At 41.5% G+C, this 17,948-nt stretch overlaps 1 protein-coding gene across 13 annotated transcripts in view; it reads left to right on the plus strand.

The window, feature by feature from the left end:
- The first annotated feature begins 5,210 nt into the window (after positions 1-5,210).
- mecom (MDS1 and EVI1 complex locus) overlaps positions 5,211-17,948 on the plus strand; it is a 134,816-nt gene continuing 122,078 nt past the window's right edge. For 6 of the 13 annotated variants that reach the window (XM_030153024.1, XM_030153027.1, XM_030153028.1 and 3 more), the window contains exon 1: positions 5,211-5,494. In XM_030153024.1, coding sequence (XP_030008884.1) covers positions 5,458-5,494 — 37 coding nt within the window. In that variant the 5' untranslated portion in view covers positions 5,211-5,457. The remainder of the gene's footprint in view (positions 5,495-17,948) is intronic. The other 7 variants (XM_030153025.1, XM_030153026.1, XM_030153036.1 and 4 more) reach the window with 2 other exon arrangements.

Raw genomic sequence — 17,948 nt, forward strand, 5'->3', positions numbered from 1 at the left:
AAAATATTAGGGGTGTAAAACCAGCACATTGCGTGCTGTACCAAATTTGCCCACGTAGTACGAAAACACAGGAAGTACAAAAATTATACGGGGGTAATAATTAGAGGGGTAAGTTGGCTTTCTTACTGAATAAGTAGGACAGAAACTGGTTGATGCACATGCCCCCCCATGACACACCACCACACCAAGAGTTCAGTTCCACAGGAAACACTGGATTTACACACATTCACAGAGAAAAGGGATGAAGATCCATTAGTATGATCTGTTAGAATTAAAACATCAACCCTTACATATTTTATGTGCAGACTCTGTTTTGCAGTTGCAAGTTTCACCCAGTTTACTGTTAGAGTAATGTGCTCTGAATGTGGTGATGACATTATGTCTAAAAAATGTAAGAATATGTGTTTTTTAAAAAAGCATGTGTTTATGAGGCTGTTTTTGAAAAATAGATTTGATTGGTTAGAATTCTATAAAAAGTGCATTGTGGCTTGATGACCGTGGATAAATGTGGATACAAGGCGAGACCAGTTGAGAACCATGGCTTTAAAATGATGTGAGAGGATCATGTAGTATTTTTCAGATAGCATTTTCCTGATCCCAAAGATGGTCATGTGACAACTGAGATAACCCTATGTCATATGTAACTTCTGAATTTAGTCAGTATTAGTGGAATTATTTTAAGTTGTATTGATTGCATCTGTTTGAAGTTCAAGTAAACTTTGCTGTAAGTGGTCGTACAGGCATTGCCGTAGGTCAGGTATTGACTTTTTCTGTCTCTGTCCGAAGCTTCCCATTCATCGGTACGTTGCCTTAATTGCCCTGCAACCGGGAATCTGACAAGGATCCCACTGTCTGCTGTTACTGGAAAGGGAGATAAATAAACCTGATCGACTGTCTCATTGATTATTTGTCTCATCTCTCTGGTGTGAGGACCGATGCAATGGGAAGATCACTCCAGATTGATGAGTTTGTACCTGGAGTCGCGTGCACGTACGTATGTATGTGTGTACGTGACATTCTCATCCAGCAGGTCACAGAGATAAATATGTCCACGGCCAACACCACCACTATCAATACTACTTCCACAAATTGTCTCAGGAGGGCATTGTAATTTGTCTCCCATCCTGGATACTGAGTCCAGCAGATTGTTAAAATGCACTTTACTTCTGTACAAGTCAGTCCAGCTCATAAATCAGTCACATCATTCTGTGCTTTAGACTCTTCATGCTCCATACTTCACATGTCCAAAACCACAACAAAATAGTAACGTGTCTATGTGAACTGATGAAATAATAGTGTAGCTTCAACAGGGAATCTTATCATAAATGTATTTTTATCTGGACTCAATAACTCTTCTCTTATTCATTAGTATTCTTTTGCACCTGTCTAGATCTGGAACACTACATGATCATAACCACTAGATGGCGGTATAGTATTGAGAATTTCCGACGATTACGTCTATTCTCATTGACTTCGCTTTGATAGATGACTTGGAGAAAACGCGCTGTTAAATAACCACACTGGTTTTTGTGTACCTCTACTTAAGAACTGCAGACATTTTTGTATTTATGAAAACAAAGACAAGACTGACAGGATTTTATAATTCACAATGTGTCAAATACAGAAAAAAAATATTATGTGGGGCTTGTGTGTTTGAAAGAGCCTATAGTCACTTTATTTAAATAGAGGTATTTTTATTATTTAAATTAAGGATAAACCACCTCAAATATAGGCTACATAAAAAAATAACAATTAACAGAGATCTTTATCCAGTGAAAAAAAAAAAAAGTTAACTGGGCCTATAGTTTTCATAACGTGTCTGCAAAGTGACAATTCTGTGAAAAGACATTTGTTTGATGTCGTTTAACTGTTTACTTTTTTTTTTTCTTTTGACATCTCCAGAAAATATTTGTTTTAATGTTTCGAAACCTATACACTAACTTCAGGGTTGCTCTAACTTTTTAGTTCTCAGAATTATTAAAACGACAGCATAAAAATACAACCAATTTAAAATTTAATGTGGAATTAATTGCATCAATTTGACTGCTGTGAATTGCGATTTACTGTCCTCTTAAATATATAATAAATGCATTTGTAATAATATCATTTCAAGGAAGAATTCGTTTTCCCGGTGCTTCTTTCATTACATTAGCTGTTCATTGGGAGCTTTCACTGCATTTGATTGGGTCAATAATTCTCCACAAAGGGGCAGCACGCACTGGACCAAATAAATCGTTGGAGTTTTTCAATCCACTGTCCACTGTAATGTGAGCAGTGAACAAAACCACCGCAATTTTACGATATTATTATATTATACACATTGAAATGACAGGTAAGACGAAACAGCCTAAAAATGTGGAAGTTTATACAAAAGAATAAAAAATGACGAGAGAAAATTTAAGTGGAGAGATATGTTTTTGCCGATAATAATAATAATAATAATAATAATAATAATAATAATAATAATAATAATAATAGATTTGAAGATAAGATTTTATTATATATTTACCAAATGAAATTCTGTAATGTGAACCGACTCTCACATCACACAATATCAATTTCCGGATTTGACGTCTTCTATTTTGTTTGTAAAACAGCTTTGGTTTGAAGAAGGCGTGATAAATATCCCTGCTGATCACTTGATTGATTACCTTGCTCAAAGGTCACGCGGGCGCTGGTAATTTCCTTGCGCCGGAGGCTCCCTTTTCACTTTTAGTCTGCGTCTATACAGCCCCCCAGTACAGATTATGTTATTTTTTTAACCCCTTAACAGCTGAGTATGCCTCCACAATAGGCTTTGTAAAATCTACCCAAAACATTTTTGTGTGAATGAGAATTGGAATAATATTGAATTAAAGCCGTTTGATTTGTGTGTGTGTGTGTGTGTGTGTGTGTGTGTGTGTGTGTGTGTGTGTGTGTGTGTGTGTGCGCGCATTAAGGCCTTTGGATTTTACGCACAGTGAAAGTGAGGCTGCGTTTATTCTATCAGACTTGGAGGTCTCAAACTCAATTAATTTTTAATAATTACAACCCTGTGGCTGTGGGGATCTCTGCGCCGCTCCCCCTTGTCACGGGGTTCAGTGTATCATAATAAAATATGTATTGAAAAAGTGCTGCAGATGAGAGAACAGACCAGGGGAGAGAAGAGTGAGTTATTGCGGTGAATGAAAACTGTTTCCATTTAGGCTAATTGAGCGCGCCGCCTGAAGCCCACGGTGTGTGTGTGTGTGTGTGTGTGTGTGTGTGTGTGTGTGTGTGTGTGTGTGTGTGTGTGTGTGTGTGTGTGTACGTGCGTGCGCGTGTCTGTGTGTGTGTTGTGAGTTTTTGCTTACGAGCGGCGCGCCACCCTTTCAGCCACGGTGTAGGCTACAGGCGCAACCCACTTAATAGCACCATTTATGTCATTACAGTAGAGGTAGAGTGTGATACAACCACAATAAAGCAGCCTATCAGTATTAACCTTTCTTAACTCGGTCACTCAAATGGAGACGATTTGGAGATAAACCAGTTTAGTTGTAGTTTGGGCCATGAATCTACATCATATTAAAGTCGAATCTGCTGCTGGAAATCTTTAATAAGAAAAATAGAAATAATTGTAATGCTTTAGACTGTGTTGATGCTGAGATACTGCATGTCTGGGTTTATTTACATGTGGGCCTGCTCCTCTCCACATTAATCGGATCATCCTTTTCCAGATGAAATCACGCAACAATAGCCCAAAGCGCAGATCAGTGCAGTCATATGGTTTTCTAATTCCTCAACCAAGAGAAATAGAAAGAAAAAAAAGGAGTGTTTTTTTTACACGTCAAAATTGCCATATTACCATGAGGCCTTTTTTCTTTTTTTTTTTTTTTTTTTTTTCCGATATGTCATGATGTCATGAGTTCAATCAGTTTCAACACACTTTGGAATCGATAACTGGAGTTCACCACCCATTTCGGAGTTCACCTTTAAGGTCAACATGATGTCATGCGGATCTAATTAATTGGCAATTACTTTAATTACACGCCCCCTCTATTTGGGGACAAACAGAGGGTACACCTTTGCGTTTTCAGATGTTTTTTTTTTTTTTTTTTTTATAACTGTAAAACACAAACCATTATTTAGATGTATGCTGACTTTTTAAAATTTGGCTGGTAGCCTCTGCAGTTTTTTCTTCTATTATGACTCAGTATCTAAATATGATTCTATAAAATGTTTATGTGATAACAGCAGACATGCAGCTATTTTATTGACTTCTAGTGCCCGGATGGCATGCATTTATTAAGCGTGGCTTTTTCGATAAATCTCAGAACAAAAAAAAAGAAGAAGAAGAAGATTCAAACATTATTCCACCCACTAAGATGAAAGTTTACATCAAACTTTTTTTTTTCTTCCTCGACCAGCCCGCTCTCCTTCCAAGTTAAATCAAGTAAAAACATCCTTTTCGATCCCTCAGCAATTACTAAGTGATGAAATTTACGCACTGCAACAGAAACGTCTCACACAGGCATTAATACTAAGCACTTAACATATTAATAATTGTCAGCACAGAGAGGGGAAAACGGGGCACTTGCATATTAAAGCTGTCAGTCGGGTACCCAAGCAAGAGAAGGGAGGGAGGGGGAAAGTTTTTCATTCATTTTCCAGTGCTTGGTATATTGGTCAAAACACAATTAAAATATATAAAATCTTTAATGACTACATCCAGCATTGGTAATTTAAGTGAACATTGATGAATGTGGCTTCATTTCAGAAGAAAAGGTGCGCAGTAAAGATTGAGAGGAAGGATCGTTATAATTAATGTCCTCCACACCTCTTAGATCCGGGGTGCTGACTGCGCTGCAAAAAATATCAATCTTGACAAAGCGTTTCCTTTAGTACAAAACTTTTTTTTTCTCCTCTAAATGATTACATCTTACTTTTATAAGAGCCTATAACGATTATAATGGATTAACTTGATTTTAGATTTTTTTTTTTTTTTAAACATTTAAGTTTATTCTGTATTATTTGGAGATGCTTGGGGCTTGTTTCAAGGAAAATACATTCTTTGACGAGTTGGAAACTGTATCCACCTAGATCACCTCAGTCGCAAAGTTTCCCCCGGCTTTTAATAAATTACAACACACAACTGACATCGACATTACAGCAACGTCGGACATTTTTTGCAGCGTGCGCCACTTTCTCACTCAGCGATCGTGTGAAAATGTAAGACGAAAGGAGATGTCCACGATTCACCCAACTCGCACCAGATCGGGATAATATCAAAGTGATAAATCGTCGCAAACTTTTTCTGGCACTTGCTGCCCGGCAGATTTTCGGGCTGTGCGCATGTGCGAAGGTGTCCAGACTGACAATGCTGGAGAGATAGCGCGTTTGGATTGAGAAACCCAGAGAAAAAGGACAGAGAAAAAACAAAAAGGAGGAAAAAAGATCCAAGAAAAAACCCAAACAAACCCACGCCGAGAGACTGGCACCATGAGGTCCAAAGGCAGGGCACGGAAACTGGCCACGAGTAGGTGCAACATCCCTTTTCTTTTTGCCTTTTGAAACATGCCATCTTCTATACCTACAGGCTGCTGCTGTTATCACTGCGTCTACTAAGAGTTTGGGGACGATTTCATTTCCACAAGAAAACACAAGTCCTCTGTTTCATCTGTTAAAGAGTACAAAAGTGATGGTGTTGTCGCGGGTGTAAAAAGAAAAAAAAAGAAAAGCCAAACGCTGTCACGAGAAGAGCGTAAAGTTTAAAGTTGAGTGAGCGATGGAGGAACTTTGTGCAGGGACTCCATCCACTATTAGAAGTGCTGGTTGCATGTAGTGGGCGCTGTAGTGTATTGGAGGTTAAAATCCCAGGTCCTGTGCATCGGCAGTTGTATTAGCAATTGCTGCACAGGGCTGTGGGCTGCTGGTCACATCTGTTTGCGAGGAGCAACTTGAAAAATCCACGGTGATGGACAAGAAAAAGGGAGTAAAGGAGGATTGAGACAGGCATGGCAACGGAGTAAACGGGGATGCTGTGTGGAAACTGTTAGTGTATGTGAGACATGTAGTTTATTTCGACTTGTTACCGACGCGTAATATTTGCTGACTATATAATTTATTCAGGGTAGATTTTTGTATTTCACTTCTAGTATGTTATTCCACGAAATGTCGCAGACTTTTAAGTGTAATTTCTCGAGGCTTCTGCTGAACGGACGTCCTCATTCTGTGTGGAATCACTGGGGAGAAATGATGTTGGACTTGTTAGTTAAAATATGAAGTTTGATGAAATGATGCATACTATTGAAACTGTGCTGTCATTAAATCGATTGAATTACTCCGAGGCAATAAACTATTAGAATTTATGCAGTGATTGATTTGGCTTCTCATGCATTGATTTTGTTCAATGACTTATCCAAACTTGTGTCTTTTCAGTCCTCCAGCATTTATTTGTCGACTTAGATTTTTCACTAACGTTTTGTCTAAATTTTTAAGTCTGCTCTGTTGCTTTTTATTTTGTCTCTCCATGTGACTTGTAACTGCTGAGACTCTGTAAAATGCACAGCATAATTAAACGTAGTGCTGCTTTTAAGGGGAAATTATATTAGGGAGGTAAAAAGCATGCACCAAGGCCTAGGGCTTTGCTTTAATATATTAATGTTGCACATTTTTTAAAAGAAAGTTTATCGGTGTTTATGAGTTGCACTTAGCTCAGGGACCACTGCTTCTTATTCTACACCTATTTAATCAAATAAAACAACGTGCTCGTAACTCCTGGCCTGTCTGAAACCTTAATAATGATTTGCACAGGTTAGGTAAATAAGCTCAGACTTTGAATAAATTGTGATCTCGTGAAATTTACGCACTTGACAAATTTGTATCAAACTTGCAGCATCAGCAGAAGCTCATACTGTCTTAAACCTGGATTGTACATGCACAGATGAGGGGCATTTTATGATGGGCTACATAATAATTAATGTCATATTTTGAGTTGGAGCAGAATAGTTCAACGTATGCACACACAGTCCCCTCTGTCATTGTGATGATCAGCACCACAGGCTGCAGCGGCCCTCGACACTTTTCATCTGCACAGAAACTCCTTCAAACACCAAGAAGCAACCACTCTGTCCGTTCTGTTTGATTCGATTCTATGTATATTTAAAGATCGTTAATATGGAGATGGGATGAGGAAAGATTTCTACCACTTAAACCAGAGAGGGGCATGCTCTTTGTCCCTGAAGGAGCGAGCCCGTCCTGGCCCACAGCCATGTCTGCGCAGTGTCAACAGTGAATATTTAAATTCCCAGACCCCTCATAAGGGTTCTGCTAAATGCGTTCAGTGTGTGCCTCCCGCCTGTCCGGAGAAGTCGTGTTAAAACGGGCATGTAGGGCTACGGGGCCTCCTTGCAGAACAGTGATAAAAAAAAAAGGGGTGGATGTAATAGAGGAGGTGATGGAGAGGTGGTAAACGTAAGAGTGATTGATGGAGGCTGACTGATTAGTCCGCACGTCCAGATGTAATGTGGTGTGCCACAAAAACTCACTTTAGCTTCCCAACTAAGTATAGCCAAGGCGTGCAGGCCGCACCCCGTGGTGGATTGTGGGCTACAGAAAGATGGAGGAGGGGGAGGGCTTTTATGATCCAAACGAACTTGGTGCAGGCCTAGTCTAATTAAAGGTCCACTTTACATAGTTGTGTCTCAATAAAAAAAACAAAACTCTTTATTATAATGTGTTTAAAGGTCTTTAATAATTTGTTGTAATTACTATGACAATTAATCTCATCCAGGCTGATCGACAAAGAGAAATCCTGTGACTTACAGACCCCTAGAATGTAAATCTGAAAAATATTGACTTCACGAAAAGGTTCAGCGGAAATTATTTTAAGTGGAAATGGAATTAAAAAATTAAAATCGTTCTTATGTGGCCCACGGGCACGCCTTCATGTGCGTTCAATAATAACCCCTCATCATTCATTGAACCTCTTGGCCTTTGGGTGATCCCATCCGCGTGGGTCCCTGTCCCCGTGTTAGCGCTGAGGTGCTGGGCTCGTGCGCGCCCGCGTGCGTCAGGGAGAGAGAGAAAGAGAGAGAGACACGAGGCCTCGGTCTGTCAGCGCCTCTCATCTCTCGAGCTGAGAAGTGCGTCGTCCTCCTCACATTGTGCAATGGGCCATGCATCTCGCGTTCGTCTGGCGGAGCTCATTAAAACGGTTAATAGATCGGCCCATTTAAAAGGTGAGAGGGAGCGGGCTGGCGCGAGGAAAGTGAAATAGAGACCCCATTAAACAGCCCTTGTTGTCCCGGAGCGGTGCTCTTTGCCTGCGCTCCGCTTGGTGCCAAAGCTCCGTATACAAATGTCCCATATCTCCTTCAGTAATGGACTGGGTCAAAAATCATTGGGGCCCACAGCAGAGGAGACTTTTTAATGTTTAATCCGGCTCATGTTAGTCATTGCTCTGAGCTGGTTTTGTTATGCAAATAGGCAGTTATCTAATAATGGATCGACAATGTTGAAAATTCCCATCTTGTCATTTCATTTGTCAGTGGGGACAGATGCATTTTAGACCAAACATATAGCTCACAGTGCTTCACTGATAATCTGCAAACTGTCTGATTTGCAACGGAAACAAAGGAAAAGATATCACAATATTGAACGGCTCACCTTGTAAAATAAATATTAAATTATCAGAGGTAAACTCTATATTCAATTCATGCACTTAAGACGCAGGTTTGTCTGTAAATGTTTTATTTAAATATGAAAAACACACACACTTGGCAGTGGTATTTGTTGGATGAATAGGTGTAAGTGATCTGTCAGTAGCCCCAGGGATTTTACTTTTTCACTGATTAGACAAGAATGTGTAACAATATATGATCTATTTTAACAGTGAACAAGTACATTTACGACCATGAAGCATCCCTGCTTATTATAGAGGGTTACATAGAAAAAAGCATCAACATACTTGTCAGATAGGTGCAAAGCACATCACACACATGCTCACACACTGACATGCAGCATGTCTCCTTGTTATTAGTTTTGTTTTGTACAATTGTGTGTCTTGGTGTGTGTTTGTGTTGGTTGGGGGGTGGTAAGGGGCAGGTTGACTACAACCCAAGCCCTCTCATCTATCAACGCCCCCATCTGTCTGACATGTTGTCCACTTTCCTCTCCTCTTACGATGGGAGAAGGGGTTTTCTCTCCCGCCCCTCTCTGAAAAAATAGCTCTTGTGCGAGGTCTCTGATGTTAATGAGTCGACCATGACTTGGTCTCAGGGCTGTTAACAGAGAGCTGATGAGGTTAGTGGTTTGTTTATGCACTGTTGTCATCCGCTTGAAGGATGGCCCCTGTCCCAAGCAAATAGAGAGCGTCGAAGCCTTGCCTTGGGTCCTCTTCTCTCAGGCCCCAACTCAGCGGGCCAGTCCCAGGGGGTTCTCTCCTGTATCTACTCCCACTTTCCGAGTGTGCTCCATGAACTTCCCTATCTCAGTCCATCATGTGAGTGAGGAATTTTGTATTGATTTCAACCCTCAGACAAGCTTTGCTCTCTGAAAGCGGAGAAGAGCAGTGACAACTGGAAAAGTGAAAGTGTGTTGTGCTGCCATAGCATCTTGCACTTACTGGCCATGCAGACGTGTTTCTTGTGTGTGTTGTTCCTGTTGGGGGAGTGGTATGGTGTAGCGACCCAGACAGGGCAGTGTGGGAACACCAAGGGATGGATGAAGGGTGGGGCGGTGGGAGGGGGGTGTGCAGCAACATGTCAAGCCTGGGAACCGCTGTGTGTTTACCACAGGGAAACCGTACCAACACAGAACAATGAGTGAGCCTTAGCCCTTCTAAATAAAAAAAGGCATTTCTGCTTTCTTCTCCCCCCTAAAGGTCATGGAGTTAGAGATAGGGAGTCCACACAAAAGCCTCCAGTCTGTCGGCAGTCTGGTCTGGCCCACTACGGTGCCAAGGCTGAGGTCATTATCAACAGAGCAGTCCCAAGCTAAGCATATTTTTATAGATTGTGCTTGTGTGTGTGTTTTGAAGGGAGGTAAGCATGTGTGTATGTGCTTATTTGGTCAGGGCGGTGTATGTGCGTGTTGTAGTGCTACGCACAAAACAAAGGCTCTCTGCAGAGTTTACAGCGCAGTTGTCAAATGTGTGACACGCCGCCATTTTCTCATCACAAATTGGTCTGAGATAAATGGCACTTTGCTGAGCTCAAAAGTTTACCCAGACATCAAACTGATTTGTGTGTCGTTATGATGTCTGAGAAGTTATAATGTCAACAGATTGCTGATGGTGCGATTCGCTCGGTCTATTAATGAGGCAGTGTGAAGCTTGCAGTCCTTGGCTTACTCGGAGAAAAGATGTCTGTTAGCTAATTAAAGAAACTCAATCATTTTATACTCCAATCAATTACCTGGAGCAGGTAGTAGAAACAGGGCCCGACACTCTGGCCTCATGTCTCAACTACCCTAAGTCACTTTACTACATTGTTGAGTGCTTTTATGGGGATGAAGACTAAACAAGAATCTTGATATGATATGACTTAGTGCTGGCTGCCATTCTTTGTGTGCTGCATATCAGTAGGCCAACAGTTTGAGCATTTTATATAGCACTTTTATTTTGGAAAGAATGAGATATATATGATTTAGTCTGATAAAAACACTCCTTAATACAGTTTTATCTACCAGTGTCTTTGTTTCTTTTATCTAAATTGATACCAAGTATGAATAAGCTGATACACACAATGAATATAGATTTCATCCAACTCATCCTTATTCAGTTCAAGTCTAAAATCCAGTTTGGACATAAGCAAAGTCCTTTTGAAGTCTCTGTTATCTCGTATTAGCAGGTGGAGTTGTGTGTGTTAGCTGGCAAACGCTGCTTTTAATTGCTGTCATGGAGAGTTAACAAAGTAAATGGTCTTTTTTTTTCTTTCACACTGGAGGGAGCACATAGCTATAAACAGGAATTATCTAACAATCGCTTTGTGAACGTGGCAATAACAGTGTGTTCCAGCGCTGCTCGGGGATCTCCCTGGGTGGAGCAGGCAGGCCTGAGGGATGGAAGGAGTGAGGGAGGGATGGAGAGAAGGAAAATCATTTGTGATTAACAAGGGCACAACAGGGCATCAGATCATGGCCATCAGTGGCTGAAGAGGGATGAGAAGGACAGGACAAAGTAGTCAAGTGTGTACATTTATGTGTGTCATTTCTGTAGACCTTTCATCTCCGCCATAGCTCGTCCTGAACTCTCCTCCCCAAAGCTCATTAAGTGGTGACCTCTTGCCCCTGCAGGACGGGAGAGATGAGGGGAGGAGATGTGATCAAAGCTGGGGCCTTCCTGATGGGCAGCAACGCATTCACCTGATTGGACCTGCAGTCTCTCCCATGTTGCAGGGCCGAGTACAGTGACAGTTGCAGCTGTGCATTTTCAGAGTAAAGTCGATACTTCGGGACACTTGAGTTCAGAAATGTCAGCAGATTCTTTGGGTGTTCTATATTACCACCGTTTTTTTATGTACATATTTTGATAATATTACTTTCTTTCTTTTTAAACTTTATATCCCCTCATGGTGTTACAGTATTGCCTCCCACCATTCTCAGTTTTGCACTTGATGGACTGGAACATCTTTAGGGAGCACTGAGGTTCCCAGTCCCAGTTTTTGGAAGTTGTATCATCTTTCCAGCATTTATGAGGCAGGTTTCATTATTGTTCACCTCACTGTTCTACTCCCAGTCCCATGTCTTCGAAAAGGAAGCACCACGTCCTTGTCCTCAGAGATCTGTCTTGATGACTTCCCCTCTGTGTATGTGTGTGTCTGCATAAGCCGCGCAACTTCAATGTGTGCGCGAATGTTGTTGGTCAGCCAGGGTCGCAGCAAAGGAAAGAATGTGGCTGCGGAAAGGAATGCAGGGCTGATTAGCACTGCTTACCTGTAAGTGAACTGGACGTGCCGGCGTGTGATGAGACCGAGGAAACAAGGGAACAATAGGACAGTAGAGATTCCTTTCCATGCCGCATTCCAGCGATCCAGCAGCCAGGGCCCCCTGCTCGGAGCTTTGATGAACCCTTCTCGTGGCTTCCTGGGATTGTCGCTCCTCCACAAACACAAAAACATAAAGCGGTGAGTGAGCGGGGCCAGGGAAGAGAGAGCACGGCCCTCCTCAGGATGTCCTGTTTTGATTAGCGTTAGCATCCTAAAAGCACCATAGAAATATTATTCTAACACGGAGAAGAGCTTAGTGGTGACACATCCACGTCTTTCCACTCTGTGACCTTCAGGGTCAGATACACTACAATGAGCCAGGAATCAAAGAGGTGCTCCTCACCAAAGATGTGACCGAGGAAATCATGTGAGGAAAACAAGGCGATAAAACGATAGGGAGAGGTTTCAGGCCTGTCAACAGGTGCCGGTGTGCATTCAAAACTCTGAAAAATACCTGATGTATATTTTTACTTAGAAGCAGGAAACGGCGATTGAAGGAGGTGACTCAAAGAAATAATTTCCCCCTCTCTGTCCCTGTCATGTTTTTTTTTCTTCCTAAAAAGAAACAGGCAGATCACACGACTGAGACACTCTGTGACTCTTTATTGTTTTACGAAGAACCATTAAAATAACATTCATATTATTATGAGCTCCTTAAACAACCAATACACCATGTGATCCTGTTTACCCTAACAACAGCTTGTTCCTCTTAATGGATTGTAATAGTAACTGTAGCTGTTAACATTAACACTATTTGTAGAGGACTTTTAACTAGAGAACTGAAGACTGAAAAAATAGCAAAACAGAAGTAACAGAAATCATTTTAGGGGGTTAGTTCTCATAAAGTGAATATATCAAACCAATATCAAATCATTTTCATTTGACTGAAATGCCTTATTTTTCCTCCAAATAGGTCCCATAGCTCTGGACTATGAGTGCTAGCTTTTGCACAGTGTCCTCTTTCAGCAGCCCACACTGCATCTTTTCTGTCTCTTGTGGAATCAGAGAGCACTGAAGCATTACAGGCTGGTTTGTTTTGCTGGTGCTTGAGGGCTTTAGTTTGACAGGAGGGCTCCACTTTGTTCACCTCAGTGTCCAGAAGGGACCCCTAGGGGCCACAAGGCCTGGATGTCTCTGTCAGGGCTGTGGCAGGACTGGGGCAATGGGGGGCCCTGCTGCTCACTGGGTCACTGGACAAGCTAATCGATTTTATCTCCGTTTCACACGCTATGCCAAACCCCTACAGGCCTGATATTTACATGTTCACTGTTCAGAGGTTTGGGGTCTTTCCATCTTCAGCCCATCTCTTTTTTCTTACAGCTCCCTTCTATGTTACGACATTCTCATTTCTATTTTTTCTACTTGTCTGTGATCCGTCTTTTTTTTTTTTTTTTATCTCACTCCCCCTCTTCTATCCCTCTCTCCCCTTTTGGAGGAGGCCTTTTAAATTTAGCCTCCATGCCCATCTTAGTGTTGGCGATCCCCTTTGGTGGAGGCTGGCGGGCAGGCGGAGGAGTCCTTGTTTTCTCGGCCATTCCTCTGGATGAAGCCTTGGAACAAGGGAATGAAAGCTTTGGGAAAGGTCTGGAAACTTCCCATTCATCAGTGTAAGGAGATACTGCGCTGACAGTTAGCAGACGGCCAGCCAAGTACAACACGGGACAGCCGCGTGGGCCTGCAGTGCTCAGCTCAACAGACAGACAGAGCGAGACCAGACCAAACACCCCACTCATCTGTGTTCTAGGAAATAACATATGTTAGCATTTTAAGCATTTATTCTGATTCTCTTGCGCAGAGTGACTCAAGTGCAAACAGTAGAATAAGTGAATGATTACGGGTGAAATCATAACTAATATGGTAATAAAGAAGAGCAGTATAGCACTGCAGACGAGTAATGATTACATGCTGTCGTTTAAGTAGTGGAGAAAACTGTGGTTAGGATAAGCCATTTTATGATTTAGCAATGCTGACATCTTTTTCTACTTCTTAACTTTCTAGAAATACAGTTTGAGTATGTAGCACTAGTCTTTTATGGATAATACTTTTCTGTCAGCATCAGTCGTTTTAATGGGCATCTGCTGAACAACGACTGTTAATTCGGATACAGTATCATCCATTCATCTGCTGCGTACTGCCTTTGTAAGTGACTAACTGATCAATCATTTACTCAAAGCCTCCACTTTTTTTTAAAGTCCTACATTTAAACATATTTCATCAAAATAGTGCAAATCATCACATTTAAGGAGGAAATGTTGATCCTCCTTGCTGGAAAAGTCACCGAAATAATGATTACCAAAATAATTGCAATACATTTTCTTTGGTTTTAAAAATGTAATTAATGGGATTTTTTGTGTAAGATTCTATATTTAAATAAATTCACATCTTCCTTGGTACCTGACCTTAACAATTTCCTTTTTTTCTATTCTTTTACCTCCTTTGGCATACCTTATCTCTATGTTCTTCCCATAAGCTACTGTAGGAGGGTAGATGCATGCATACCCTCCGGGGCAGTAATACATGTATCAAAGTTAAGATTTATGCACACCCATAAATACATACACCTACAGATGTTTGAATTTTTATTCATTCTTATAAAAAATGGACACAACACACTATACATACCTACATGCACCTACCTGTGTGTACCTGCAAAGTAGTGCTGGGTGGGACGTTGCAGGTGTGAGTCTGTGTCTCTCTGCCCGCCCATTAATCGCTGCCATCTGACAGTTCAATCTACAAGGGGCTGAGTGGAGCCGGCTGGTTACCAGGGCAGGTCATTACTGAGCATGGAAGCAGCCAATCGCATCAGCGATCAATGACAAAGGCTGCTGAGGGGGAGAGAGCAAAAAGTGAGGGAGAAGTAAGAGGAGGTAGGGGTGAGAAAGGCAATGGAGATGTAGGGATGTAGGGAAGAAGGGAGTGGAGAGGGGGGAGATAAAGGTAGTTATGCTTCTGAAGGTCAGTTCAGGAGATGACAAACAGGCTGTCAGCCACCAAGAAATGAAAATATTCATCTGATGCTGCACAACAAAAAATATGGCCTCTTGCAAGTGCACACACATAAAAGTGCACAGACACAGTCATTGCCATAGCAGCTTGATTGAGAATGCAGCAGGGGAATTTAGTGTGAGCCATTGTTTTATGAATTCCATATACAAGGTGTTGGCAGTCTGCGCCGGCCTTTTAGTGGTCAGTTTGAGCTGTGCTGTAGTAAAAGTAATGACTGGCTATGAATAAAAAAAATCAGTTCATGAAAATGCCACAACTCCCCTGTGGCCCCGCCTTCACTACCCACCACGTTACCACGGGAACAGATGCCATGGCAAGGTCTGTCCAGTGGTGTTTACCCAGCCCCAAGAAGTCAAACACAGTCCTTGTCTGACAGAAGGAATGCCATACGCTTTATGACATTTATCATATTTCACATCCCAGTGAATGTCATTTTCAACTTCTCACCCATGTTTTTTCTTTTTTTAATGTGTGTATGTTATGCTGACGAGAGAACAAATTGACTTTAAGGGTGACAGTATTTGGCCAGGGCTCTGATAAAACAACATGGAGATCTCTCTTTTCTCCCAAGAGGCCTAGAATAGCAGAACCGGCCGTTTATCCTGCACTATCTCTCAGCAGATCCACTGGCCCTCTCCCCCCAGATACATATACACACACAGATGCACACACATATACACACACATATACACTCACTCACATGCACAGGCCATTCCAGCGTGGACACCACTGAGTGATGATGAGTCATTATAGAAATGGTGCCCTTCGACCTCCTCCAGTCTTTATGGATCACTCTCTGGCAGAATCATATTCCCTAATGCCAAGTTCCTGTCTATCTGCTGGCCTGTCTGTCAGACAGTCAGGCCCCTTAGTCTCTCTCTTTCTCTCTTACTCTCTCTCCCTTGAGTTTCACACACCAGTTCATCTCAGACATCTCTGTCTCTGTTTATTTTAATAACAAACAAGAAAAATATCTCCTTTTCCCATTACCAAATGTTTGAATATGATAGGTTTCATTTATTCCATAGTGAGAATTATATAGAAGTAAGTGTGGATTTGTCCTAAGAACATTTGTAGATGAACTGAAAGGCTTTAAAAGTTGTCTGTTACCCAAGGTGTGGCCGTTTAAAAGATTAACTATCTTTTCACCCTAACATACCATGTACTTCAGTGTTGGGATTGGCATGCAGCATCACATCAGCTGAATTCACAGTAATTTAATACATCTTTTTGCATGTACGGGTTTTTCCCTCCATCCATTTCTTCACTTGCATACAATCTTTGTAATTTCTCTTTTCACAGAGGAGCAGAGCGACATGGGAGAGAAGAGAAAAGAAGTCAGTTTAGATTTCTACACATCCTTGCTCTTATTCTAGGTTTCTTTGTTAATCCAATATTGCCAGTGTACCAAGAGTATTCGGTGTGGATGGAGATGCTGATATGTTTGTTGTGGGTGCTAGCATTTGATCCTTCTGTCGACAAATGTAATTTGTTTGGCCTGATTTGATCAGTTGCAGCAACGTCGTTCCTTGCAGACGGATGCATGCAAACCTTCCATACAAAAGGAGTTAAAATGTTTTTTTTGTGCCTGTGAGTTGGGAAACCTTATTACAGGTGTCCTGGACCATAGGTCCCTGCTGGCTCTGATAAAATACTCTTTGGGTGTTAATGTAATTCTGCCTTTGCCTTGCCTGGAGACTAGCCACCTCTGGGGTTTGAAAACTGCCTCTGAAAAGCAGAAAACAAAGTCTGGATCTAAACCGTACAATTACAATGGTGGAAACTTTGAAGAGCACTTCCTGATGTAACATAGTAACCTCCCTTGGTACACCAAAGAATGATGCTGTATAATTACCTCCACCAAGGAGGTTATGTTTTCATTACCATCTGTTTGTTTGGTAGTATGTTAGTTTGTTAGTATGTTCATTTATTTTGTTTGTCAGGATTATGCAAAAAATCTCCAGGCTGATTTTCATGAAAGTCTGATGGGGCAGATGTTGGACTTTTTTTTCCTCTTTTTCTAACATGGGCTCCTGTTGTTGATGTTTTTGCTGTTGTATTTGTGCACAGTGTTGAGACTTGTAAAGACGTACTACTGAGCTTAGCAAATGACATAAATCATATGCCTGTGACATGGAACATAATGTCTAACACTGCAGTGGGAGTTTTCTGGAAACATAACAGCAGATAAAACAGGAAAGCTGAGGTAGAAACCAATAGTTGAATATAAAAGAAGATATAACCAAAGGCTTACAGTGAGTTCACTATTGCAATTTAATTTCAGTATTTCACTATTTCTATAATGAGCAGTGCTATTTACACATTGGATTGTATTAAACACAATGGTTTACCCAATTTAAGGCAAAACTCCCACAGTTGTCCCCAGATTTATGCACCACAGCTGGCCCAGCAAAACAAGTGACCCATTTCAGCCCCTCTGGGGTTCACAGACATAGGGTACATTCTGTGTCACATCGTCAGCTAACCCAGAGCCCCACACATCAAATACAGGTATGATTTATGTCCGTTGTCTCAGCCTTCAGATGTTCGCCTGCACTAGAGTTGTTTGCCAAATCCAGCCGCAGTGGTAATTTGTCTCTTTAGATGTGTAGGAGGTGAAGGGCGAAGGTCAGTGAAATGAAAATGACCAGACCTGACTTAATTGTTGTATCTATTTGCAGTTTGAGACAGGATGTCGGTCTGAATGCCTATCTGTCTATTTGTCCATCTGTCTCGCTTCTGTCTGGGCATCATGTTTTGTGTCAGTGGGTCGAGACTCGATGGCTGCCGTCAGCCATTATAGGCTCTGACCTGATCCAGCGGGGGCACAGGGTTCACCAGAAAGAGCGGCTATGGCCAGATACTATCATTATCACAACACAGCTTGGTGGAGCAGTCCTCTCTGGTTTGTTTGGTCCTTTAAATGTGTTGTTCTGTTTTGCTATCATAGCCACTATCATATCCAAAACTCACCTAACTTTATTGTTTATATGT

Source organism: Sphaeramia orbicularis, chromosome 13 (genome assembly GCF_902148855.1).
Source record: "Sphaeramia orbicularis chromosome 13, fSphaOr1.1, whole genome shotgun sequence".
In the NCBI taxonomy this organism is placed as follows: Eukaryota; Metazoa; Chordata; class Actinopteri; order Kurtiformes; family Apogonidae; genus Sphaeramia; species Sphaeramia orbicularis.